Source organism: Hyperolius riggenbachi, chromosome 5 (assembly GCF_040937935.1).
Source record: "Hyperolius riggenbachi isolate aHypRig1 chromosome 5, aHypRig1.pri, whole genome shotgun sequence".
NCBI classification, from domain to species: domain Eukaryota; kingdom Metazoa; phylum Chordata; class Amphibia; order Anura; family Hyperoliidae; genus Hyperolius; species Hyperolius riggenbachi.
The window spans coordinates 370,840,196-370,868,115 of record NC_090650.1 but is presented as its reverse complement, the minus strand read 5'-3'; the positions used below and the strand labels follow the sequence as shown (position 1 = coordinate 370,868,115).

The following is a 27,920-nucleotide window of genomic DNA, read 5'->3' as shown; positions in this document are numbered from 1 at the left end:
TGCGGTATTTCTGTTGAAATCCAAATTCTGATCGGAATACGTTCAGAAATACGGATTTCCGATCAGAAATACGTAAATTTAAATTCCGCAAAATCCAAATGAGCATCTTTATGGGTGAGTGCATTGCTCCCTTCCTTACCTCACCCGCCGCAAAGCTGCTGCACCATGTGCCCCGTTGCCGCCCCTCCTCAGACCTCTTGGTGTGCAGGTCCCTCCCTGCCTCTACTTGTTTCTACAGTGTAGTAAAACAGCACAAAATACTGAAGTGGATAAAGTGTAGACTGTGCATTCCAATATCTATGCCTTTACCTTATTTGGACATCTTAATATTCTATATAGTAATAATAAAAACTAAATCCATGTGCATTATAGCTGGGCAGGGGCATAACTATGAATCATGGGGCCCCTCAACAGAAATTTGATGGAGCCCCCCAGTGTTTACACTCTTTCCCTTGCTAACCCCTTGTGACCCACACAGTTTGGAGGGCATCATACAAGGTTCATAAAACAAGTGTGCACATCATAATCTTCACACCCATAACAAGTGTATCCTTAAAAACACCTGATCTGAAGGATGGACCCCTTTATCAGAGGCAGTGAAGTAGTAGTTGAGGCCCACTTACAGCTGCCCCTCCCCCAGCTGCTCCACAGTAGTTACACCCCTGTAGCTGGGTCTATATTGTAGAATAGAAGCAACCAGTACAAAGGAACTGAGGGTATGTCTCAAACCTATGTGCAAATACCCATAGGTAGAGCTAAAATCAATGTGTACTTCTAAGGCTGCATTTCCACTTGTGCGGTGCGAATCGCCGCGGTAAAAATTCGCATGCGAATTCGCATCGATGTATGCGAATTTAACCATGGCAGTGCTGGTGTGCTTTTCCATTGTTTCTATGCGAATTCGCATGAAAATTCGCATGAAAATTCGCTTGAAAATTCGCATGCCCAAACCTCATGCGAATTTCCTATTAAATACATTGAATGCGATTAGCATAGCGGTATGCGGTATGCGAATTCTGATGGCTCTGCCATGCGAATTTTTTCTGCACAGAAAAACGCAAAGGAATCCTGACAAGTGGAAACAGTCCCATTCACTTGTATTGCTATGCGAATTTTCATGCGAAAACCGCATGCGAATTCGCTATAGTGGAAATGAGCCCCAAATGATATCCCAATACATTGCTATAGCATAAAGGAAACTTACTGGTTCTTTGCAGTTATAGCATGTGCTTTTTTTGCAGGAAGGGCAGTCCATTCGCAATCTATCAGCTTCATGCAAAACACCAAACGAACACTAAAAGTAAGACAAAACCGTCATATTATTATATATCAACAACAAAGCCGTGAGGTTCTTATGGAATACATACACCGTTAGATTCTGTTGATTTATATAGTGCTGCTGACGTCTTCCACAGCGCTTTACAGAGTAGGTAGTCATCTTTAGTGGTGCTCGGATATAATCTGTGATCACGGATTAGCCGTGATTCACGAGCATCTTTCCACTATTCGGATTCAGAATTTGATTCCGAATATTACATTAGAACCACGGAAATCCGGTTCGGCAAGCTGTGATTTCTGAAATCCGGAATGCATTCATAGTCGTGACCACGGCGCGGAAAGCGGAGGAAATTACTTCCCTGGGCCAATCAGAGGCCCCCAGCCAGGCCCTAGCAACTAATCATAGGAGGGAAGGCTATGCCCTCCCCTCCTATATATAAAGCGGCGGCCATACTAAAAAGCTCCATCCTTGCTAGACTGTGGCACTGAGAGGATCGTCTCCAGGCCATTTGATGCTAAAGCAAGCGCGTTTTTTGTCCAAAAACCTAGCGTTTTCACGCCTAGCAGTGCTCTTATACTGTAGTCTATAATTGTTGTATTCAGCTACCGTCTTTCCCTGAAAATAAAACAGTGTCTTATATTAATTTTTGCTCTAAAAGCTAGGGCTTAGTTTCAGGGTATGTCTTATATTTCTATAAGGAAGTGTCTCTCAGCAGAACATTTCCTGGTCCTTTGTACTGTGATGTTCATGGATTTGAAAGAATGCTACTGTACTGATCAGGCACCTGCCCTGTCTTCCCTGCACACAGCTGCTAACGTTGCTGTGTGCTGGGGTGACAGGATCAGTGTGCTGGGGTGACAGGATCAGTGCCCGATTGGCACTGCAACACTGTGTCCCCACTTACTGGCTGCCCCTTCCTCCTCTTTAACTTCCGCTAGGGCTTATTTTCAGGGTAGGGCTTATATTTCAAGCATGCTCAAAATTCCAGCTAGGGCTTATTTTCAGGGTAGGTCTTATTTTCAGGGAAAGAGGATAGCTAGCCAGTGTGTGATTACTAAAGTTAGTTGTAATCAGTGTAGTCATAGTAGTGAGAGAGTGTACTGATTAATGTATTTAGTGCAGGCAAGCAGGGTCAGACTGATTGTACTGCTCACTGCTCACTTGTATTCAGCTCATTAGCTAATGATACACTTCTGTTACTACTTCAGTCACTGCCACTGCTGTTCATTCACTCAGTTGCATTAGTGATATTGTACTGCTCACTGCACAGTTGTATTCAGCCTGATTTTTTTCCCCTTTACTGAAAAATCAATTAGAAAAAACCCTGTTCTATTCCGTCTGTCCCCAGGCCCACACACGCTTTGACTGTAAAAATCAGCACACTTTCTCCACCTTGAAATATTTGTTATCCAACATGTCTGACAGGGGTTGTGGGGGTGGCAGGAGAGGGAGTGCCATTGCCTCCGCCACTTCTGAGACTGCTCCACGGCCAGGGAGAGGGGTCTTAGCTGTACGGGGTCGGGGTGCAGCAGAGCCTGGGCCGAGTCAGCCGACGCCGGTACCACAATTTTTCAAACCTTTTGGGCCCCGTGTGGTGGTTGAGCAGATTGAACCTGACGTTTTGATGGACATCATGACTTCATCCCAGACCTCCGCTGTGAGCAGCACTCCCAGCAGCAGCAGCAGCTAACGCCCCACCCTTGCTGTGACATCCACCCCAACAGCCAGTGGTCAGCAGCCCTCCCCGGACGAGAGCGTTCTGTCCCTCAGTCCGGCATCTGGCAATGTGTTGATTGCTGAAGCTCAGGACATAATGGGGACTGATGTGGAGGAGATTGTGCTCGGGCCAGGATCAGAAGTCTTTTTGGATGATGAAGAGGGGTCTGTGTCTGGGGATGTAGGGGCAGAAGAGGAGGTGGGGGAGTCAGAAGAAGAGCTTCATCCTGAGGAAGATGATGATGATGATGATGATGTTGTGGACCGTCCGTATGTACAGCCTGTGTCCACGGAAGAAAGCTCGGAGCAGAATGATGAGTCACCTAGGCAATTACATTGCCATATGTCAGGCCGGGGCAGGTCCAACAGTGGGCGTGGAAGAAGACAGGCCGCTACTTCAGCTGGCACCACCACCACCAGCAGTAGCACCACTATTACCACCACCACACTAACCCCAAACACAGAGAGAGCCGCTGCACTCTCTGCTTGCCGTAGCGGCCAGGGCCACAGGTCATTAACGTCCACAATATGGAACTTTTTTGATGTGTCAAGCCAGGACAAATCCTATGCTATCTGTAACTCATGCGGGAAAAAATTGAGCTGTGGGCACAACGTGTCCAAGATGGGTACCTCATGCCTCCAGGCCCACCTGAAGAGCTCCCACTGCAATCAGTATGCTGAGTTCAAGAGGATGCAGGCACTGCAAGCAGGGGATGCTCAGAGCACAAGGCCCACCACTGCAGCAGCATCATCCTTCCCTCAGGGTCATGAATCCCCCACCGCAGCAGCTGTAGCACGCAAGCACTATCTGACCTCCAGTGCTCCCTCGGCTACTCAGAACACAGACATTGAGGCTGGCAGCCAATCCTCATCATTGGCCTCCTCTGTTTCCCCTGCAGCACATCGTCATCAGACCCTGCTGAGCGACATCTTTCAGAGTCTGACCAAGCCTCTGCCTCCTGTTCAAAAGCGCATCAGAAAATTAAATGGCTTTCTGGCCCGGGCCATGGCATCACAGCTCCTTCCCTTCTCCCTGGTGCAGAAGAGGAGCGATCTTTGCACGCTGCTCTAGTTTGGCATCCCAGAATTGCAAATCCCAAGCCGCCAATACTTTTCGAGGACAGCCATCCCTGCACTCCACAAGTTTGTGGTGGAAAACGTGACCCGTTCATGGACTCGTAGAGTAGCCGATTTGGGACAGGCCGCTACCTGTCCTTTGCGGCGCACTGGGTGACATTGGTGGAAGGGGGGAGGACAAAAGAGCAGCAGCCCAGTTGGTGGTGCCACCACGTGGGATCAGGGGGGATGCAGCAGGCTCCTCTCATCGCAGTCCCTCCACACCGCACAGCAAGCAAGCCCGCCTCAGCAGCGCCAAGCCTCTGCACTGCCAAGCGGTGCTGAAATTAGTCAGCCTGGGGAAGGAAAAACTTACAGCTGCCAACATCCTGGTCGCCCTCAGGCATCAGGAGCAGAGGTGGCTGACCCCCAGAAGCCTGGAAGTGGGGTATGTGGCGGCCGATAATGGGGCCAACCTGGTGGCCACAGTGCAGCAGGGGAACCTCCAGCACATCCACTGCTTGGCCCACGTTCTAAATCGTTCTAAATCTCGTGGTGCAGCGCTTCCTGCGCACCTACCGGGGGATGAGCAACCTGCTACAATATGCCCGGGAGGTGGTGTGCTATTTCTGCCGCTCAGCCACTGCCTCTGCACTCCTGTCAAGTCTACAGCGGCAATATGGCAAGCCACACCGCCTAATTTTTGATGTGCCAACTCGCTGGAATTCAACTCTGGCCATGTTGGAGCGGATGTGTCAGCACAGGGTGGCTCTTAGGACCTACATTTAACACCAAAGCGTCCCCAGCAACCAGCAAGTCCCCATCATCACAGCTGCTCAGTGGACACTGATGCAGCAAGTGTGCCTGGTGCTGAGTCCCTGCAGGGAACCAACATGGTCAGCCAGGAGCGGGCCTTCGTGTGTGAGTGGGTGCCCCTGGTTTGCCTGCTGGACAGGGCAATGAGTGATTTGATGGAAGAGGGGGAGACAGCCCTGAGGCAGCTGGATTAGGAGCAGTTGGCAGCACATTCCAGCTCACAGGAGGGCTTACAGGTAGTGGTGGAGGAGCTGGAGGTTCCTAACCTGAATGAGGAGGAGGAGGAGAAGCAGAGCGCCACTGCTGTTGTACGGGAATGGCGGCTTGGGGAGGAGGACACAGCACAGGAAGAGGACAGGCATGTCATATGGGACAACGACGACGATGAAGATGTTGTTGCCAATGCCTAGTTGTTCCCCATGGCTGCGCACATGTTGCGCTGCCTTCGCAAGGACCCCCAGATGATCCAGATACGTGAAAGGGAGGACATCTGGATCACTTTGATGCTGGACCCACGTCTGAAGGAAAAGTTGGGAGAGTTTATGATGCCATCCACCACCGAGCAATGCACAAGGGAGTTGCAGGAGGCCCTTGTGCGCAGACTCTTGGAAGTATTTGCAAAAAATGTACACAAACGGGATATCAACCTATTTACAGCTCAATTTGCCACGTCTCACCCTTAGAAAGTATTCAAGCATGAAAATATAGATAAGGGAGCCATGGGCTATGAATGTACAAAATTTACTCTATCAATTAAACAATCAGAACCACCAATAATAGAAGAACCCCACCTGATAAAAAAAGCAATGCATAGAGACCTCTAGCAAATTAACAGTCCCTGGTGGGAGTGCACTCCTATTCAAAACTGATCATTTTTTCAGGCCCAGTTGTTAGTAGAGACTATGCTGCTGACTGACGTCCAGATGAATTAAAAGTGTAGCAATTGCCAGCTCGACCCCGTGTGCTCTTGGTAATGCACGCCTCTGGAGAGAAAGTTGACCCCCTACGCGATCATTACTGACACTTTGTAGCGTGTCAAACCTCACAGCAGGGACTAGGCAGTGATGTTCTTGCAAAATATTATGCAGGTAGTCATGCAGAAGCTCAGCTATTAGCATGCAATGTCCATCAAGCATACCTCATATCTTATAATCTTACCACTCCCATACAGGACTTCTGCAGTGTACAGGTCGCGATGGTGTCTGAGTCACGGCAGGCAGAATATTCATTCCCCAACACTGCCTGGATGTAACAGAGGCCGCCGTGTACCCTGGCGGGAAACGCCGTGCTGTGTAGGAAGATCTTGGAGGCACGGGGGAGCCAGAATCTGCCTACAATTGGACATCACAGGACACATGACGCATTTCGTCCAATCGCTGGACTTCCTCAGGCGTGAATGGAAGCATTCACCCTGCCTTCCACCCCCACTGTAGCTGTTCTGCCAACCCAGCAACGGGTGCCTGACGCCGCCACCACCAGCACAAACACCACCAGCAGCAGCAGCCAGCGCCTCGGAGATAACCAAGAGCCTGTATTATTATTATTATTTATTGTATTTATAAAGCGCCAACATATTATGCAGCGCTGGAAAATAAATATATACAATGATACAAGGATGACAGACATAACAAGGTTATACAACATAGAACAAAGTTATACATGCAAATTGTACAAAATACATGTTCATGCAATATGAGCTGGTTAGGTAGGCCCAGTAATACAAGTATGAGGCTGTCATAGGACAGGAGCGCATGATCCTGTAGATTGCACTAGGGAATGGAGGACCCTGCCAGAGGCTAACAATCTAAAGGCTGGGGTGGAAACACTAGATGGGGCTGTTAAATATTCAGTAGAGAGTTATTGTGTGGTAGGAGGTGGGTAGGCCATCATAAAGAGGTGCGTTTTGAGGGCTTGCTTGAATGAGTTGAAAGAGGGAGCATGTCTGATGGGTGGTAGAAGGGCATTCCAGAGGGTGGGGGCAGCTCTTGAGAAATCCTGCAGGCGGGCATGGGAGTGTGAAATGCATTTTTTTGTGGTGTCGTCCACTTGTCTTATCCTCCTCCAGTGGTACCACCACCGCCAGGTGCCATTGGGACCCATCATTACCTATGCGATTGTTTAAAGTGTATTTCACTGTTTAAAAACAATTATCATCAATTAATAGCTGCACTTCAAGCGTTGATTTAACTTTAAAATCCATTTTTTCAAAAACTAAAAGTTCTTTTTGGAATTTTTTGTGTTAAAGTTGTAGCCCATTATCACCTTTATAATCCATGCAATTTTGGTGATTGTAGCATGTATGGCGACCTTGCTATTAGCTAAAATGGTTTTCCGTGATCGGGACCGTGAATTTCCGTGATGACCTCATTCACGGAAAAAATCCAGTCCGAATTTGTGAGTCCGTTTCAAATCCAGAAAGTAATCACAGAATTTGCGGACTTTTTTTTTTTTTTTTCAATCACGGTCGAATAGTCGAATCCGTGATTGCGGGGTATCCGAGCACCACTAGTCATCTTACTCAGTGACCCTCAGAGGAGCTCACAATCCGATCACTACCATAGTCATAGCTTAGTTTTCTAGTTATCTTTTCATCGTCTAAAGTCAGTTTTGGAGGGAGACAATTAACTCCCCAATATGTTTTTGGAATGTGGGTGAAAGCTGAAATGCCTCAATGGGAATCTGTCAAAGTCTAATGTACCTAAAATCAATAATTTACCACCTTGCCACACATAATATTAGCATGCTAAACAAGAGGAAGGGATGTGTGCTCTGACCTGTCAACACCTGACTCATATAATGGCTGCCTCAAGTCAATTGACTAAATAAAATGGCAAAGCATTTGCATGTTGCATTCGCTTGCCAGAGAATGAACTCTCGCTATTCCACAATTTTCATCAAATAAAATCTAATGTTCTAAAATTTTGTGTAGTATGCCTGGCTTCATAGTCAAATCTTCACCAACTTCTCAGTCATAATTTAGGTGTTAAAGAGCACAATTTTTAGCACCCTAGGTATCTCAACAGCACTATAGAAATGCATGCTAACAATGTGGCTCATTAATAAAAACATTTTACACTTTTATCACCCTACTTCTGCAGATGGCAGGGCCTGCCTACCTGACAGCAGAAATTTCAGGCAGATAAGGACTGATGTAATTATTCTATTGCACACAGCAGAGAGCAAACAAAAGCTTTCATCAGCAGGTGGGGGAATAAGGCATTGTACTTCAAAGAGTTTAGAGAAGTCACACATGTTATCTTCACACCTGCCTCTGGATAAATAAGGGCAGCTAGAAGGGGGGGGGGGGGCATGGCAGCTCCCATAGCTATTAGAAACCAGGAGTAACTGCAGGAAAATAGATGGTGCTTGGTGCCCTTTAAGAACCATTACAACTACAAATGAGATCGTCGCTGGTTACAGGGCAATACTGTGAATTTGGAAAACATCATTCCTCTATATTCAGCACTTTGTGTGGTTGCTGACACAAGCTGACTTGTGCAGAATCTCCACCAGTGAGCAGTGACGGGCAAGATTTCACAAGTGTATTTCATAACTAATTTCATGAACAAAAACTGTAAACATTTCACAGAAACGAAATCTAATGATTAATCATCACTTTAAATGTATCTGAAAGGAGATGCCATCATCATGTTCTCCAATAATGATCATAGCAGGTCTCTCCTCCTTCCTGCATGGCTGATTGCCTATGTAGACTTGCTTTATATGCAGTATGTGACTATTATGTGGCCATCCACTTTGTGAACAAAGTCTCTAATTGGTTAGTAGTTTTCAATAAGTCAACCTTGGCAGTACCAACAATAGGATACTTCAGTCTGGTAGTGAAGTGCCCAGATCAGCACATTTTTGCATAAAGTACAAGTGCAGTGTCAGCTGTGATAATGCCCCACTCTCCAGTTACCAACCAGTTTCAGCCTTGCACCATTGTCAGGGGTCTTTGACAGAACACTGCACTTGCACTTTTCTATTTGTTGGGTCCCTGTTGTACAGGACCCACCCACCATGTCACTGCCTGTTTTTAGTTAAAATTGCATAGAATAAAATGTTTCCTGCATTATTATTTTTACATATGTATTGATGTGTTCTCTGCTTTATCTGGTGATGTTTACCTCGTTGCAGCCCCTGATGGCTGCAGGAATGTGCTGATCTGGGCACTTCACTGCCAGATTGAAGTATCCTATTGTTGGTAGGTTGATTTTATTGGAGTTTTTCTCTACCTATTATGGAGTGGGGGAACCTCTGGCAGCAGAATAAGAATCTTTGATTGCACCAGTCTATAAGGAGCTAGTCTTCTATTGTGTTTAGTAGTAGTTTTACAATGAGGATGAGGAGCCAAAGGTTAGTTTAGGCTTACCTCTACCAAACTGTATTGATTAGCATGCAAGAAGAAGGCCCTGTTCTTATTAGGGGCCTAACTAGAGGGTAGCAGCCTCTGTGATTGCAGGGGGAGCCCAGAGCTGGGGAGGGGGGGGGGGGCATCTACTAACCTTCCCTTCACTTCAGTTCAGGAATTTTGGCTACAATTGTTTTGGGTCAGAAGATCAGTATGGACTTGTTTTATGAACCTTGTGAGGTGGACCCCAAGGCCGTGAAGGGCACCAAGGAGAGGCAAGGGAAGGGGTCCCATCCAAGTTTCGCTAAGGGGGGGGAGGGGCATGAATTGTAGTGACACCACTGGTTCTTAGTGCATCTGCATTATAGATTGAGAAGTTGTTTCAGAGCATACTGCTCCTTTATCAAGCTGTACTGCAACACTGATAAATTTCAACACCATACATGTTTAGAAAGTACATAAACATACACCATGAATCAATCACATTCTAACTGAAAAATCTGGCCAATCACAGAGGTCCCACCCCTGGCGGACCTGATGGGGAATTGGCCCCTCTGTACTCTGATTGGTGTACTGGTACATCAGTCAGAAACCTTCTCTTCTTGTGTCTTTTTGCATGTTTTCCAGCAGGTTAGCTAATATCATGTTGCTGTTACAATTCTTGGAGTGGATTACCCCAAAGCACCACAGAACGTGATTCAGGCAATACACTCATTGCCATCTACTTCCGATTGCCTACGGATTATCCATCTATCTACAGAGAGTGCATGGAAGAAAACGCATATTATTTTCTTGTCACTTACATGAAAACACCACCTGAAATTTGGTATTTGCATTAGCGTTCTGTCTCTCAGCTTGCTCTGAAATAATTCATGTAGCATTGGACTGAGATGATGACGGATCTGGGGAAAAAGTAGATAAAACAATATATCAGTCGGAGTCACCAATACGTGAAACCTATATGTGGGTTATTCTAATTGACTGAATTTCATACTTGCATATTTACTGTACTTAAGCTGTTGACATATAAGAAGTACAGAGGTGTAAGTGCTATTCTGTGTTACAATATAATCTCTTTATAGTAAACTCTGGTATAGTAAAGGTTCGGGTATGGTAAACTAAGCGCCAAGGTCCCGGCCAAGCCCCATTACAAAGATTTGGTAGTAACGCCTGGTATAGTAAACCCTGATATACTGTAGTAGAACTGTTATAGTAAACCTGTTTTTTGCACCTTCTGCATTCTGAATCAGGCTATAGTGGAAAGTGGGTGGGACCATGAGTCATACATCAGTCGGAGACCCATGAGCCTGTTTGCTATCTGCACACTACTCTGGGCCTGCATGGATTACCTCAAAAGCGCCAGTGAGACCTATGCTTTCTGTGTAAGCTGCTGCCTGATTATTGAGAAAATTGCTTGCCATCTATGACTTGCTTGTGCATGCTTGCAACGCTACAGTATATTCCAGGCTGCACAGAAATGTAGACAGAGGAGCACACTATCAGTACTGTAGCTCCCCAAAGTGCCCTGCTTCTCTCCCTCCCTCTGCAGAGGAGTGCAGAAGTGTTAGCAGCAGAAAAAGGGGGGCACATCTGGCTAACTATAGGGGGTACATCTGGCTATCTATATGTGGGTAAGGGAGGCACATCTGGCTATCTAAACAGCATTTTACATTTGGCTCCACCCATGACCACATCCACATTCTGATGCATGGCCATGCCCAATTTGTCCAGAGAGGGGCACAAAAACTGTCTTTGTCCCCGGGTGCTGAAAAGCCTAGCTATGCCTCTGCTATAAAGGGATTCTACTATACCTGTATGTCTAGTAGGTTGAAGTATTCCATGGTTATCTCAGAGGTCCAGTCTTTCTCTAGATCCGGCTTCTTGCAGATGGGGCACACAAAGTGCGTAACACTCTTTTCTTTTATAACAGTGGAGAAGTACTGAATGAAACACAACACACAGAAGGAACAGCAGCAGTGTGTCATCGTCACAAACTAAAATAAAAGAATGAATCAAATACTGTGAGCAGACTACTCCTTTGCAGTATAAAACGAATTATTTTAACATAATATTCTGCCATTTTATTTACCAGTTTTGTTACTCAATACAAATGTCAGTTAACCTTCTGGGGACCGCGCAGCGTAAATTCTACGCCGCACTTGTGGCTGCCTAACTCTGATGAGGCGTAGGATTTACGCCACCTGCTTACAGCACTCCCAACGTGATCGTGTGCACCTGACAGGGGAGATTAAGCTGTCATATGACAGCTGACATCTCCCCTCAGTGATCAGGAGCCATGGCGATTGGCTCCTGATCACGTGCTCTATACGCTCGCCGGCCGATCGTAGTGATCAGCGAAGAAGAAGACGGGGACTCACTTTCCTAGCGTTCCCCCGGCGACCGGTATACCCATCCCTGCTCGCTCTGCCTTGAGTGTTGGGCCGCGGCTTGATGATGTCATCAAGCCGTGACCCGGAACTTAGCGGCAGTGCGAGCGGGGATGTCGGCCAAAGCAGAGGGGGCTAGAGCTGCTCATCGCTGGAGCCTGGGAGGTGAGTGAGGCTGCTGGGGGACAACTGGCTATACTGGGGACACCGATGGCTAGTTTTCTACACTGGGGATCTGGCTGCCTGACCCTCTAATCGACCCCCCCCCCCTTCCCCCTGCACCTAAAATGCTCTGTTCCTTAAAGGGGGTTAGGCAGCCGGTCCCCAGAAGGTTAAACAAGCACCACGACAACATGTAGAAGAGTGCACTAAATTATTTAGGACACCCAATTTTATGGTAATTTTTCTGGTTTTAGCATCAGAAACACTTCCTATAAATATATATTGATGTATATTGGTATGTAGGCCTGCTTTCTGTTTACTTTGGAACATACAACAAGCAAACATTCCACAGTGATGCCCCTTGCCAGCAGTAAAAATGTCATCACCTGTGGTAAATTTGAGAATGTAAATCAGGATGAGGCAGGGGCGTAGCTAGAAATGACTGGGCCCCATAGCAAAACATTTTTATGGCCCCCCCCATGACGCCAGGCGATGCACAGTCGTCCAAAACGCACAAAAATCGCAGATCCAGCAGTTGTTTCTGATCACTGCAATCGATCGCACATCTATTGCAGGGCTCAGAATGACAAACTTTAGTTTTAAAATAGACAGTTCTGGGAAAGGAAGTTAATTGCCTTTATCACATAGCTGTGGCAAGCTGGTTCCCCGGCCCCCTGGAGAGCTAATGGCCCCTCTCAAAGGATATGCCAGCTGTTTCAGCTCTGATAAGGAGTAGAGTTGGGCCGAACCTCCGATTTTAGGTTCGCGAACCGGGTTCGCGAACTTTCGCGGAAGGTTCGGTTCGCGTTAAAGTTCGCGAACCGCAATAGACTTCAATGGGGATGCGAACTTTGAAAAAAAAAAAAAATTATGCTGGCCACAAAAGTGATGGAAAAGATGTTTCAAGGGGTCTAACACCTGGAGGGGGGCATGGCGGAGTGGGATAGATGCCAAAAGTCCCCGGGAAAAATCTGGATTTGACGCAAAGCAGCGTTTTAAGGGCAGAAATCACATTGAATGCTAAATGACAGGCCTCAAGTGCTTTAAAACATCTTGCATGTGTATACATCAATCAGGTAGTGTAATTAAGGTACTGCTTCACACTGACACACCAAACTGTTCACTGAACAGAACAGGTATGCAGTGGCGAGTTCACTGAACAGGTATGCAGTGGCAGGATCAATGAACAGGTATGCAGTGGCAGGATCACTGAACAGGTACGCAGTGGCAGGATCACTGAACAGGTATGCAGTGGCAGGATCAATGAACAGGTATGCACTGGCAGGATCACTGAACAGGTATGCAGTGGCAGGATCAATGAACAGGTATGCAGTGGCAGGATCAATGAACAGGTATGCAGTGGCAGGATCAATGAACAGGTATGCACTGGCAGGATCACTGAACAGGTATGCAGTGGCAGGATCAATGAACAGGTATGCACTGGCAGGATCACTGAACAGGTATGCAGTGGCAGGATCACTGAACAGGTACGCAGTGGCAGGATCACTGAACAGGTATGCAGTGGCAGGATCAATGAACAGGTATGCACTGGCAGGATCACTGAACAGGTATGCAGTGGCAGGATCAATGAACAGGTATGCAGTGGCAGGATCAATGAACAGGTATGCAGTGGCAGGATCAATGAACAGGTATGCACTGGCAGGATCACTGAACAGGTATGCAGTGGCAGGATCAATGAACAGGTATGCACTGGCAGGATCACTGAACAGGTATGCAGTGGCAGGATCAATGAACAGGTATGCACTGGCAGGATCACTGAACAGGTATGCAGTGGCAGGATCAATGAACAGGTATGCACTGGCAGGATCACTGAATAGGTATGCAGTGGCAGGATCAATGAACAGGTATGCACTGGCAGGATCACTGAACAGGTATGCAGTGGCAGGAACACAGTACAGGTATGCAGTGGCAGGATCACTGAACAGGTATGCAGTGGCAGGATCACAGTACAGGTATGCAGTGGGCTGAGGGCTCACTGAACAGAACAGGTATGCAGCCAGGAAGAAGTTAAGCCTAACTAATCTTTCCCTATGAGAGACTGCAGCAGCTCGCCCTACTCTCACTAATGCAGGCACACGAGTGGCCATAACGGCCGCCGCTGCCTGCCTTATATAAGGGGGGGTGGGGCTCCAGGGGCTAGTGTAGCCTAATTGGCTACACTGGGCCTGCTGACTGTGATGTAGAGGGTCAAAGTTGACCCTCAGGTGCATTATGGGGCGAACCGATTTTTTGCGAACTTTTGCCGCAAAACGTTCGCGTGCGACACCCGCACGCGAACCACCTAAGTTCGCGCGAACCACGTTCGCCGGCGAACCGTTCGGCCCAACTCTAATAAGGAGGCCTAGATTCAGCCAGGCAGGCTACGAATCCCCGGGAGGTCTTGACACCTTGCTCCCTGGGAAGGATCAAAGGGAAGCCAGTTGCCAGCACACATCCTGAATGACCTGAGGCTCATAGCATAATCCATAACTTCCCAGATCTGTAATATTTCTGGGGTTTCTGAGATGGCAGCTTCGCCAAACATGGGGAAAGTGTAGCATGAGTCTCGGTGCTTGTTCTGTGAACTTCCTAGAACTCTGTCCCCTAAACTCTCATAGCAATATGGGTTTGAAGAGACGGGGGGTAAATTCTCATGATAGACCTGTCATAATTCATGTCCTAGGATTCGTAAAATCATGCTGAGTGTGAATATGCGGTATAGGTTTTAACTGCCCCCACGTGCACCCCAAGACGGGCCGAACTAGAATTCTGGCAGTCTGAGGGTCTGTAAGGATGGGACAGCCCCTGCTCCATCCTCCCGAGGCTGGACTTGTGCCTGTCATAGCCACTCCCCGCAGCGAGGGGTGATAAAACTATTGACAGGCTGAAACGCAAGAGTCCTCCACCTTGAAACTCCATCTTGATCACATCTGTGCCAGCTTGAGGATATGCTGACATCCACCTGGTCTGAACTCTGAACTTTGAACTGAAACAAAAGGAACTCTACACGTTTTTCACAGAATGGACATATTTCCACAAACCCTAAGTATTTCCTCCCTTTTTATTTCATATAGCTGATTGCCCGCGTTGCCCGGGTATGTATTTGACTGGTGTTGGCTCCACCCAATTTTTCTAACTCTAACACACAATTACTCAATGACCAAATTTGTGAGCTTTGCCCTATTCAGCATCAATAATTTAATTTAAAATTAAATAAATCTGCTTGCCTGTTCGTGGCTCCACCCCCTTTTCCAAATTTGAACCTCAGTCACCCAATGACCAACTGTTACAGGTTTGAGGTCTGTGCCATTAACAGTGCAAGAATGGTAGCAATTAAATATTCCCCTTGAAAAGCAATAGATGAAGTTTGATTCACTTTTGTAGGCCCCACCCACTTTTCTGAATAGTAATCCCAGTCACCCAGTGAACTGTGCAAAGTTTAAGAACCCTGCCATTAACAGTGTAAGAATGGCTGCAATTTACATTTTCACATTGAAATTTGTATTTGTCTCCACCCACTGATGACCCGGCGTTGCCCGTGTATGTATTTGACTGGTGTTGGCTCCTCCCACTTTTTCTAACCCTAACGCACAAACTCTCAATGACCAAGTTTGTGAGCTTTGGGGTCTTTGGCATCAATAATTTGTATATTCCCATAGAAATTAAACAAATCAGATGTTTGTGGCTGCGCCCCTCTCTAGCATTTGAACCCAAATCGCTCCACCAACTGTAGCAAGTTTGAGGCATCTGCTTTTAACAGTGTAAAAATGGCAGCAATTTAAATATTCCTCTTGAAAACCAACAGGTGAATTTTGATTGGCTATTATAGGCTCCACCCACTTCCCTGAATATTAATCTCAGTCACCCAGTGACCATCTGGGCAAAGTCTGAGAACTCTGCCATTAACAGTGTAAGAAGGACTGCAGTTTCCTTTTTCCCAGTGAAATTTGTTTTTGCTCCGCCCACTTTTTGTAACCTGGACACACAGTCACTCAATGACCAAGTTTGTGAGCTTTGGGGTCCTTGGCATCAATAATTTGTATTTTCCCATGAAATGAAACAAATCCGATTCACTGTTTTTTACACTGGGGGCTCTGTCCCCTTTTCTGAATTTGGAGCCCAGTGACCCAATGACCAACTGTACCAGGTTTGAGGCTTGTGCCATTAACAGTGCAAGAATGGCAGCAACTTTAATATTCCCCTTGAAAATCAACAGGTGAATTCTGATTGGCTTTTTTAGGCTCCACCCACTTTTCTGAATAGTAATCCCCGTCACCCAGTAACCAGCTGTGCAAAGTTTGAGAACCCTTCCATTAACAGTGTAAGAAGGCCTGCAGTTTATATTTTCCCAGAAAAATCTGTTTTCGGCTCCACCCACTTTTTGTAACCTTGACACACAGTCACTACGCAATGACCAAGTTTATGAGCTTTTGGGTTCCTGGCATCAAAATTGTGCTAATGGAAGCAGTTTATGCAGCAAGGAAATCTGGCTGTTTGTGGCTCTGCCCCCTTACTGAAATTTGAACCCCAGTCACTTAAAGGGACACTTAAGTCAAACAAAAAAAAATGAGTTTTACTCACCTAGGGCTTCCAATAGCCCCCTGCAGCTGTCCGGTGCCCTCGCCGTCTCCCTCCGATCCTCCTGGCCCCGCCAGCAGCCACTTCCTGTTTCGGTGACAGGAGCTGACAGGCTGGGGACGCGAGTGATTCTTTGCGTTCCCAGACACATTAGCACCCTCTATGCTGCTATATGGTATATGATATATGCTATAGCAGCATAGATGGCGCTATTGTGGCCAGGAACGCGAAGAATCCCTCGCGTCCCCAGCCTGTCAGCTCCTGTCACCGAAACAGGAAGTGGCTGCCGGCGGGGGCAGGAGGATCGGAGGGAGATGGCGAGGGCACCGGACAGCTGCAGGGGGCTATTGGAAGCCCCAGGTGAGTAAAACTCATTTTTTTTGTTTGACTTAAGTGTCCCTTTAACGACCGACTGTAGCAGGTTTGAGGCCTCTGCAATTAACAGTGTAAGAATGGCATCAGTTTCAATATTCCCCTTGAAAATCAATAGGTGAATTTAGATTGGCTCTTGTAGGCTCCACCTGCTTTCCTGACTATTAATCCCAGTCATCCAGTGACCAACTGTGTCAAGTTTGAGAACCCTGCCATTAACAGTGTAATAGCTGCATTTTATATTTTCCCATGTAAAAAGTTAGTGGTTTTTGGCTCCGCCCACTATTTCTAACCTTGACATACAGTCACTCAATTACCAAGTTTATGAGCTGTGGGGTCTTTGGCATCAATAAGTTGCATTTTACAGTAAAATTTTTACCATCTGATTGTCTGTTTTTGGCCCGCTCGCTCGCTTTTCAGAATGTAAACCCCAGTCTCCCAGTGACTGACGGTACCAGATTTGAGGCCTCTGCCATTAAGAGTGTATGAATGGCAGCAGCAGTGTATGGATGACCATTAAGCGTGTGTGAATGAAAAACAAAAGGTGCATTTTGATTGGCTGCTGTAGGCTCCACCCTCTTTACTGAATATTAGTCCCAGTCACCCATTGGCCAACTGTGTCAAGTTTGAGAACCCTGCCAATAACAGAATGGCTGAATTCAATCTAACAAATCTGATTTGCTGTTTGTAGCTCCACCCCCTTTAGTGAATTTGGACCCCAGTCACCCAATGACTGACTGTATCAGGTTTGAGACCTCTGCCATTAACAGTGTAAGAATGGTAGCAATGTAAATATTCCCCTAGAAAATCAATGGTAAATTGTGATTAACTGTTGTAGGCTCCACCTACATTTCTGAATATTAATCCCAGTCATCCAGTGGGCAATTGTGTCAACTTTGGGAACCCTGCCATGTAAAAAATTAAGCTGTTGGTGCTGCCCACTTTTTCTAACCTTGACATACAGTCACTCAATTATCAAGTTTATCAGCTTTGGGGTCTTTGGTATCAATACTTTGTAAATTGCCATTGAAAAATAAACAAATCTGATTGGCTGTTTGCGGCTCTGCCCCCTTTCTGAATTTGAACCTTAGTCACCCAGTGACCAACTGTATCAGGTTTGAGGCATCTGCTATTAACAGTATAAGAATGGTAGCAGCTTAAATATTCCCTTTGAAAATCAAAAGGTGAATTTTTATTGGCTGTTGTAGGCTCCACCCACCTTCCAAAATCTTAATCTTATTTACCCAGTGACCAACTGTGCAAAGTTTGTGAACCCTGCCATTAACAGTGTAAGAATGGCTGCAGTTTATATTTTCCCAGTAAAATTTGTTTTTGGCTCCACCCACTTTTTGTAAACTGAACGTACACAGTCACTCAATGACCAAGTTTGTGAGCTTTCAGGTTCCTGGCATCAAAAATGTGTGAATGGAAGCAATTTATCCACCAAGGAAATCTGATTGGCTGTTTGTGGCCCCGCCCCTTTAGTGAATTTGGACCCCAGTCACCCAATAACCGACTGTAGCAAATTTGAAGCCTCTGCCATTAATACTATAAGAATAGCAGTAGTTTAAATATTCCCCTAGAAAATCAATAGGTGAATTTTGATTGGCTTTTGTAGGCTCCACCCACTTTCCTGAATCTTAATTTCATTCACCCAGTGACCAAGTGTGCCAAGTTTGAAAACCCTACGATTGACAGTGCAAGAATGGCTGCAGTTTAAATTTTTCATTTAAAATGAATGGCTGAAATGTGATTGGCTGAAATGTGATTGGCTGAAATGTGATTGAAAGTGCTCCGCCCACTTTTCCTGGATTTGTAACCTCGGTCACCAAGTGACCAACTGTGCCAAGTGTGGGGACTCTGGCTTGATTACTGTGAGAATGGCAGCCTTTTACAGTTTTTCCATTGACTTGAATGGGTGAAATCTGATTTGCTGTTTGTAGCTCCGCCCAGGTGTACATGGGGGACCCGAGACCCCCAGAACATATCATCCCAGGTAGTACGGAATCTGTATACCAAGTTTCGTTCAAATCGGTGGAGCCGTTTTCAAGTGATCGCGGCACATACAAACATACACACACAAATACACACACACATACATCCGATTTTATATATATAGATGGCTATTAATGTTTCAATAATTGTTGATTTAAATAATTTTCTGTATATATTAATTATTTATCTTGCACGTAAATAAACACTTTATCAAAGTCGTTTACTGTTCCACTAAACCTGCTAAACAGCCATACACAGAAACTGAACTCAGGTCACTGGAGAGACGCTACCATTGTTGATATCTAGGCAGAATACAGCGTGTTTTAACCGTTTTATTTGCAGGATCAGTCAGTCAGTCGGTAGGGTCCACTGGCCCATACCAGTGGTGGTGGCAGATATACCCTGAAATAGTGTGTAAAGTGTAAGTACCGTAACCTCACAGGCTCGCTTCTGGTCGGGCTGATGCCCAAATTCAGTCGACTTCCGTGCACAGATTGCAACCACAGTTTGCATGGTCTGTGTGCTGAAACCAATTGGAAGGCAATTTGCGGTCTGGCCACCAGGGCTCCTGTGACACCCCCCACGACCTTCCAACTCCAAGGACCTCTGACCTCCCACCCAAACATTCCTCCAGGACCCTCCACCCCAACATTGGCTGCTGCCTGCCTGTGGCCATACTATTTACCAATATGTGTACTTTGTGATATGTATATTATGTCATTATTTTAGCACTTTGCACTCTTGCACTTAGGATTGTAATCACTCCTGACGAAGTTTCTATTTTTATGAAACGAAACATGTAGGGTATTGGTGGGGGGTTATAATAATCATACAATGGGAGATTGGCAGGATTGTCATAACGACTAGCAACCATATATCCGCCAACCCGATTGGTATCACTTTGTTCCTTATAGGTAGTAATGTGTCCTAAGCTCTTTTAAGTATTTAATAAAAGTTACATTTTAACAATACTCTCTACACAAGGCTAATCCCGCTGTGTACGTATATGTACCCTGCTGGTGTGCTGGGCGCAGAGTGAGCTGCATGACGGCTCACCCTGCTGCCCCTCAAATTCCCGGCGGCGTAAAATACCATTCCCCCTCCGAGTCGCAGCAAATCGTAGGGAGAACCAAATCGGGGTCGATTTACCCATGTGCGGGGCATGCGCTAGAGCAAAAGAAAGCATCTGCTTCGCTTGATAGGATATTTGCTAGTTTATGACAGATAGATAAGACCCTTTGTTTACTCAGCCACAACTAAGACTCAGGATTATTAAATAAAAACAAGCAATTTTATTTATTAAGTTATATTCAGTAAAGTTCTTCTTTAAGCCTACTGTTTCAGCACCCAACATATAGCATCACATGCACAGTCTCAACATGTAGTGATTGTGCTGACTGAATAAGTCTGTGGGTTTTCCTGTAAGCATTACGACATCAGAGAGGCACCAAGGCTCAGACATTATGCAGAAAGGAATGATACATCCACAATAAAGATAAGAAGAACAAATCACCTTTGAGTATGGATATTGATTGCAGCATATCTGACATTCATGTGACAGGTACTTTAAGGCAGATCTGAAGTCTGGACAGGAGGACACTGCTTCTTGTATGTCGTCTGTACTCCAGCAGCATTTGTTTGCTTTACAAAGCTCCTCCAAGATCTTTCCCTTTTCTTCTAAACAGGGCTGCAAAATGATTCATTAATTTCTTATCAAGATTGTAACTTTGTAACCCCAATTGTAAGCAATACTTGTAGCCCTACACAGCATTGTTCAAACTGCAAGAGAGTCTGAAGCCATCAAAAATACCTGTTTTTACTGGCCATTCATCTTAAGTAATACGATCATAGCTGAAATGCCGCATTCCCGTGGCAGAACAATGTATTTATACCCCCCAAATCCCAGGGCAAACTTCCATGACTTTCCAGGTTGTGGATTTTGCTGCCCGGGGAGGCAGAGCTTTGCGCTGTAGCTCTGCCTCTGCTCAAGTAAATCTCCACTGATCTCCGCCTTTCCCCGATCCTCTCAGTGAAAGAAAACCGAGAGGGGCGGGGAGAGGCGGAGATCCGCGGAGATTGACTTGAGCAGAGGCAGAGCTACAGCGCAAAGCACTGCCTCTACCAGGAAGCGATCTCCGAATTTTCCCCCGGGGATTTCAGGGGTATAAATACATTGTTCTGCTGTGGGGATACAGCGTTTCAGCTATGATCTTATTGCTTAAGATAAATGACCGGTAAAAAAGGGGGTTTTTTTGGGGCTTCCGACTCTCTTTAACAACAAGGGTGGAGGTGAAAACCTTGTATGTAAACAGGAGAGGGAAATCTTACCTTTCCAGAAGAATGCAAACCAGTTTTACTGGAAATAGTTTTTATTAAAGCACAAAGCAAGGCAACACATTCTGCTGGTACTCTGTCAGACAGAAGAGCTCACACTCATAAAGGTCCAGACCAAAAAGCACTTCTTGAACTGACCTGAGGAAGCATGCGAGTACCCACCAAACTCATTGTCTTGCTTTTTGCTACAGTAAAACTACTTTGAATTTTACTGGAAATGTAAGATTTACCTCTCTTGTTTATATACAAGGTTTTTTAAGCTATTTTTTTTCAGACATTGGACACCTCCATCCTTGTTGCTATTGTAGCCTAAACCTCCATTTTTTTGAAAGCTTTAAAAAATCCTGAGGAGAGCAACCATCCAGTTCCTGTGTGCAGACCCAGAGAAGCGAGCTGTTACTGTTATTTGGCCACAGTCTAGTGATTGCAAGGACTTGCAATCCACTTGTATATTGATACTGCACCATTGGGCTCCTGGTTCTGGCCTCTCTTCACATATCATCCCTAGATGACCCTGGGTTGTATATAACCATAGGAATCACCTATACACAGATACTAAGATTCATACCTGGGACTCTAAGGTTATAGGAAAATAACCCTACACACCGTGCTGAATTACTTAACTCAACCGCGATTGCCCCAATCTTAGCTCTGGTCTTGTTAGGAGACTGTCTTCAAAATTCTGTGGCTCATGGACCACTTTAAACCAGGAATTTCATACTCCAGTCCTTGAGGGCCATGTCCATGTCAGTGCTTAAAATGCACAAAGAAATATGTTGATGAACAACACTTTTCCTGATTCAGTCCCATCAATTCATTTAAGCTGTGCCAAAAATGGACATCCCTGATTTTATACCAAGGACAGGTGCTAATCACCACCTATATATATATATATATTTCCCTATTAACATACAAACAAGCATAATAGTATAGTGTAAACGATTGTTCCCGAAGGCTTCGCAATGGTTTCTTAAATGTTCCTTTACCGGGGACCCACTGGTTTTAATGATGTCCACGGCAAATGACACATTCGCAAACTGTTCGCGATCAATTGTTTGCAGTAAACGGACATCACTAATGTGAATTACATTTGAAATGAAATGTCTTGATGTTCTTATAAGTAACAACCACCCACCCATAGCGGCACTAAAAACGGCCACATTCGGAATGGTCCTTGCAGGAGCAACAAGTTATTCAAACTACGTAATGTGCATCGTTTTCTTAATGCTTGGTAAGATTTACATGCACTGTCTACATACATAAATTTTACCGCTATTTATGTCCAGAACCCAAAATCTGGCCACTTTGGGATCTGCTGGCAAATATGCATGGCTACTGCATAGAAGGAGCATAACAGCAAAGTTCAGTGGCAGTGGTATCTGTAATGTTCAGACGCCTCAACCGGTCCCTTCGTCCCTCTGCTCACCATATTCGCTGCCATATGGGCAATGTTAGCACATGGCAGGGAATATCAGCAACACAGGGGCTGCAATAAAAAGGAACACAAGGAATGGAGGGATGGAGGTGCAGCATGGAGAGGTAAGAGGATACTGGTGCAAAATGCCACTAGTTGAAGAGCCTGAGAATTGCAGACACTACCACCACCAAACTTTATTGTGTTCTCATTTCTTCAAGATTTGGATGGCCAACTCTTGTCAGGTTATGTTCCAGCCAAAGTCCGAAAGGAACAAGTTCTTCATGTACTTTGCGTATTGGCTGGCCAAATCCCGAAGTGGTCAACTTCAGGATCTGGCCATGACAAATATACCACCTTGGCCCATATGCAATTAACTTTTTCTCCTTAGTCTTCTCCTAGGTGATATTTTCAATATTGTCAATAAAATGCCTGATAAACCACTAGGAAGCAAGAAAATACTCAAAATAATTTTGATCGTAATTTCTCACCTACTTTTTGGTACTTTTTCTGTTGCCAAGTGTTACAAAGTTTTTTGCTTGTTTTTTTAACAAGAAAGTTAAAAAGTTATTTTAAATAGAAAATGAAAACATATATTATTATTATTATTACTACCGTACATTTATTTATGTGTTACAGTTTTCTATCTGATTAACATATTTCAAAACAAAATCCATGAAAAATAATGTAGTGTAGGTCACAGGTTGCCACATTTCCAGTAATTTAGTTTCATTCATGGACTTCCTGTTTTACGTTATGTGGGGACAACCAGATAATCAGAATCTTCCTGACAGTACACTATATACCACAGAAGAGGAAAAAGCTGCCTTGTAGCACTCATGTGATCTGCAGGAGATTGCAGCAGACTGCGTGAGGTAAAAGCAATGCCAGTGAGGGGGAGGAAATACTAAGAAAACCACTGAAACAGGAAGCATTACAAAAATATGGATTCACTTACAGTGTCTCTACAGTTTCTCATGTTTTTCTACCTTACGATCTCTATTATGTATTTATTCTAGTTATTCATTTCATGTCACTTGAAATCACTATTTCATGCTCTCACATAAAATGAGTTAGACTGGAGCTATGGCTAGCTACACACTAAACAAGATTTACAGATATTTTACTATCAAACATTAACACTGTAAAGCAGAGGCGTAGCTATAGGTGGGCAAGGGTGGACATATGTCCCCAGGTGCAGCACTGTGAGGGCGCTCAGCATGGCCATTGCACCCACACGTGCTTCTCTCCCTCCCTCTGCAGAAGCGTTAACAGCAGAAGAATAAGGCTATCTAAAAGGGGCACGTCTGACTATCTAACAGGGTAAAGGGGGCACATCTGGCTAACTAAAGGGGCATGCATTTGGCTATTTGAAGTGGGGCACACCTGGCTATCTGAATGGGGTAAGGGGGCACATATAACTATCTAAATAACGTTTGACTCCACCCATGAGCATGCCCACATTCTGATATGTGGCCTCGCCCATTTTGTCCAGGGGGCAAAAACTTTGTCACCAGGCGCTGAAACCCCTAACTACGATTACGATTGCTGCTTCCTCTTGCAAAAGTCTGCCTTTCAATCTGTGACTGCAATCATTATCTTCACGTTTAATTGGTACGATTGCTGCTTCCTCTTGCAAAAGTCTGCCTTTCTATCTGTGACTGCAATCATTATCTTCACGTTTAATTGGTACGATTGCTGCATACATTGCTACTAAGATTGTTTAATATAAATTAAAGTAGTTCAGGAATGTTTGTAAATTCCCATATTACATCCTGTGAATCCTTGTGTTCCAGCCCAGTGACCACCAATTATTTATTGCAGCAGGGCTGTTTTTAGTAGCCACTCCCATCCCCAGCTGAACTGTTTTCCCAATTTCTAATTGAGAATCACTTCCATTTCAGCCATGGCAGCTATCATACCTAGTATGGCGCACTACCCATACTCGCAGGATTTCCTACAGTACAAGACTAACCTGCTGCAGTTCCACACTGCCCTTGCTGATGTGAAGCAGGACTACTTTACCAAGCTCATCGGTGTCTTTACCAAGCTCATCTGCGTCTTTTTGGCACCTTCAACTCCCTGCTTAAACCCACCCCCCACCCTCCGTTTCCTCCCTCTCTGCCACAGATTTAGCCACCCACTTCACCAACAAAATAGTCTCCATCTGTCAAGAAATATCCAATCTTCAATCTTCACCTCCCACCCGCTCACAACCAACTCCTCCTCCACCCTATCCTCCCCTCACCTCCTTCACTCCTGCTACCATTGAGGAAGTCAACCAATTACTGCAGACTTCCTATACCACTACCTCCCCCCTTGACCCCATCCCTTCTGATCTACTTCAGCCTCACTTCACGGATTTGGCCCCAGTCCTCACTACCCTGTTTAACCTCTCCATATCCACAGGCACCTTCCCCTCAGACTTCAAGCAGGCCACAGTACTGCCCCTTCTCAAGAAACCCTCCCTTGACCCCTCGCTACCCTCCAACTACCGCCCTACCTCACTCCTCCCCTTTGCCTCAAAACTCTTTGAGCGTCTGGTTCACAAACGCCTGACCCAGTACCTCAATGCCAACTCAAAACTAGACCCACTGCAATCTGGATTTCGGCCTGCCCCCTCAACCGAAACGGCTCTCACCAAAGTGGTCAATGACCTTGCCTTAGCTAAAGCTGAAGGTAAATACTCCATTCTCCTCCTCCTTGCCCTTTCAGCAGCTTTTGATACAGTAGATCATCCCCTACTCCTCCAGTCCCTCCAGTCCATGGGAATTCACGATCTCGCCCTGACCTGGCTTTCATCCTACCTCTCCAACCGCTCCTTCACAACCTCCTTCAATGAGTCCTCGTCCACCCCCAACCACCTCTCAGTGGGAGTCCCCCAAGGCTCGGTCCTTGGCCCCCTACTGTTCTCCCTATACACATCCTCCATTGGCAAGGTTATCTCCTCCATGGGTTTGAACTATCATCTGTATGCAGATGACACCCAAATCTACCTCCACACCCCTGACATATCCACCACTACCATGGACAAGGTCTCCTCCTGCCTATCTGCCATCTCCTCCTGGATGTCCGCTAGGTTCCTGAAACTAAATCTAGACAAAACAGAATTTATGATCTTCCCACCCCGGTCATCCCTGGACCTCCCAGATGTGCAGGTCACTGTTAACCACACTATCATTCGCCCTACCTCTCAAGCCCGCTGTCTGGGTGTCACCCTGGACTCCACACTCTCCTTCACTCCCCACATCCAAAACCTCACAAAGTCCTGCAACTTCCACCTTCGTAACATCCAGTGGCGTAGCTAAGGTGCTGTGGGCCCTGATGCAAGTTTTACAATGGGGCCCCCAAGCACTCTATACATAACAATTGATACGGTGCACCAAAACCTGCCAATGGCAACTACAGTGTCAGAGGTGCAAGAAGGGGATGGGGAACAGTTTGTTAATGATTACCACTATTCAAAGTATCTATAGAAATGATTTTTTTGAGCACAGGACCAATAGAGAGCTAATACTGTAGTTGAGGGAGGGCCTTACGGGGGCCCCTCTGGCCCAAGGGCCCCGATGCGGTCGCTACCTCTGCACCCCCTATTGCTACGCCCCTGGTAACATCTGTAAGATTCGCCCTTTCTTGACCTCTGCCACCACCAAACTCCTCACCCATGCCCTCATAATTTCCCGCCTCGACTACTGCAATGCCCTTCTGTCTGGTCTCCCTATGACCCGAATTGCCCCACTGCAGTCCATCATGAATGCTGCAGCCAGAATTATCCACTCCTCCCATCGCTCCACCAGGGCGGCTCCCCTCCGTGAATCCCTCCACTGGCTTCCTATCCAGTCCAGAATCAGATTCAAGATATTGTGTCTGACCTACAAATCCGTCCACAAAACCTGTCCAACCTACATTTCTGATCTTACTCAGAGGTACACACCTAGCCGCTCACTCCGCTCTTCCAATGAACTTCGCCTGACCGTCCCCCGCATCACCCAGTCCCACGCACGCCTCCAGGACTTCTCAAGAGCTGCTCCAACACTATGGAACTCCCTGCCTCCACCAATTAGGGCAGCCCCCTCCTTCAACACCTTCAAGAAGGCCCTCAAAACTCACCTTTTCACTCTTGCCTACCACCCCTCACAATTGCTCTAAACCCACAGCTGAACTCTGGTCCCCTACCTCTAGTGTCCCTACCTCTCCCTCTAGATTGTAAGCCTTTAGGCAGAGTCCTCCTCCTTTTGTGTCCTACCTGATCATGCACCTCCATTACTGTACACCCATGCTATGCATTTGAGTGAACCTAACTTGCCTAATCCCCATGTTCCCATCCAGTGACTGACTAAGCATTACCTTGTACTCATACTGTGCTGCGTGATCTGGTTTTCTTGTATTCCTGTATTGTCATATTGCTGTTTGTCACCCCTAAATATTGTCTGTAACCTAAATTAATGTCCACGCTGCGTAATATGTTGACGCTTTCTAAATACAATAAATAATAATAATAATAATAACTACACCTCTGCTGTAAAGAGAAGAATATCTTTAAATGTATTCTACTATTGGCAGTTTCCCTGTGCATTATTTTCCTCTGGCACCCGTATTTCACACACGCTCCACAGAGTACCCAGCTGAAATCCCTGCATTGCCTAATAAAGCACAGTCCTTATTAACCTCTGTTATGAATTATTTTAACTGAACATAACACAAGCACAAATACAATTAATCAGAGCTGGAACAAGGTCCTCCAGCACCCAAGGCTGAGACACCAAAGTGCGTCGCTCCATCCCTCCCACCCCAGCCGTCACACACTGATTGCTATTAGACTAAAAGGCGCCCCAGGGCCCCCAATCCTCCCAACACCTTAATCTCTAGTTATCTGGCTTCCAGTCACTGCCATGTATCCCCTTTTCTTATTTCTCTCTGCTTCATACACAATAGGGGGAATAGTAGTCGAGTGAGTTTTGCGCCCCCTCCTACACTGCGCCCTGAGGCTGGAGCCTCTCTCGCCTCTGTCTCGGCCCGGCCCTGCAATCAATATATTAAATGCCTTTGAAACAGTGAAAATGGATGCAACAGCACACATCTAAGGAATAAATATCATTGCACAGTCTGCATATACCAGTAAGGGACTATATTGGAAAAAAAAGCATGACTGACCTTGTAGTTGTTGCTTAGTTTCAGCCTAGAAAGTGCACAGTCAGATCTTGTGTTTATAGATTCTTTGCTGCTCAAACCTGTGAAGCACAAAACAGAGTCTGGGACGATGGGAAAGGTATGCAAAGATAACCTGGCATTAAAGGGAGCCTAAAGCGAGATGTACATGGAGGCTGCCATATGTATTTCAGTTGCCTGGCAGTTCTGCTGATCTATTTGGCAGCAGTTGTATCTGAATCACACCAGAAACAAGCATGCAGCTTATCTTGTCAGATCTGACAAAAATTATCTGCTGCATGCTTGTTCAGG

The 27,920-nt window shown here is 45.8% G+C and overlaps 1 protein-coding gene across 6 annotated transcripts in view; it reads right to left on the bottom strand.

Annotated features, from left to right (window-relative positions):
- Positions 1-27,920, bottom strand: part of LOC137517805 (E3 ubiquitin-protein ligase RNF31-like) — a 79,372-nt gene that overhangs the window by 21,637 nt on the left and 29,815 nt on the right. For all 6 annotated transcript variants that reach the window (XM_068234851.1, XM_068234853.1, XM_068234852.1 and 3 more), the window contains 5 exons: positions 27,615-27,691; positions 20,226-20,399; positions 11,030-11,212; positions 10,022-10,120; positions 1,205-1,294 (listed from right to left, as the gene is read on the bottom strand). In XM_068234851.1, the coding sequence (XP_068090952.1) occupies positions 1,205-1,294; positions 10,022-10,120; positions 11,030-11,212; positions 20,226-20,399; positions 27,615-27,691 (623 nt within the window). The remainder of the gene's footprint in view (positions 1-1,204; positions 1,295-10,021; positions 10,121-11,029; positions 11,213-20,225; positions 20,400-27,614; positions 27,692-27,920) is intronic.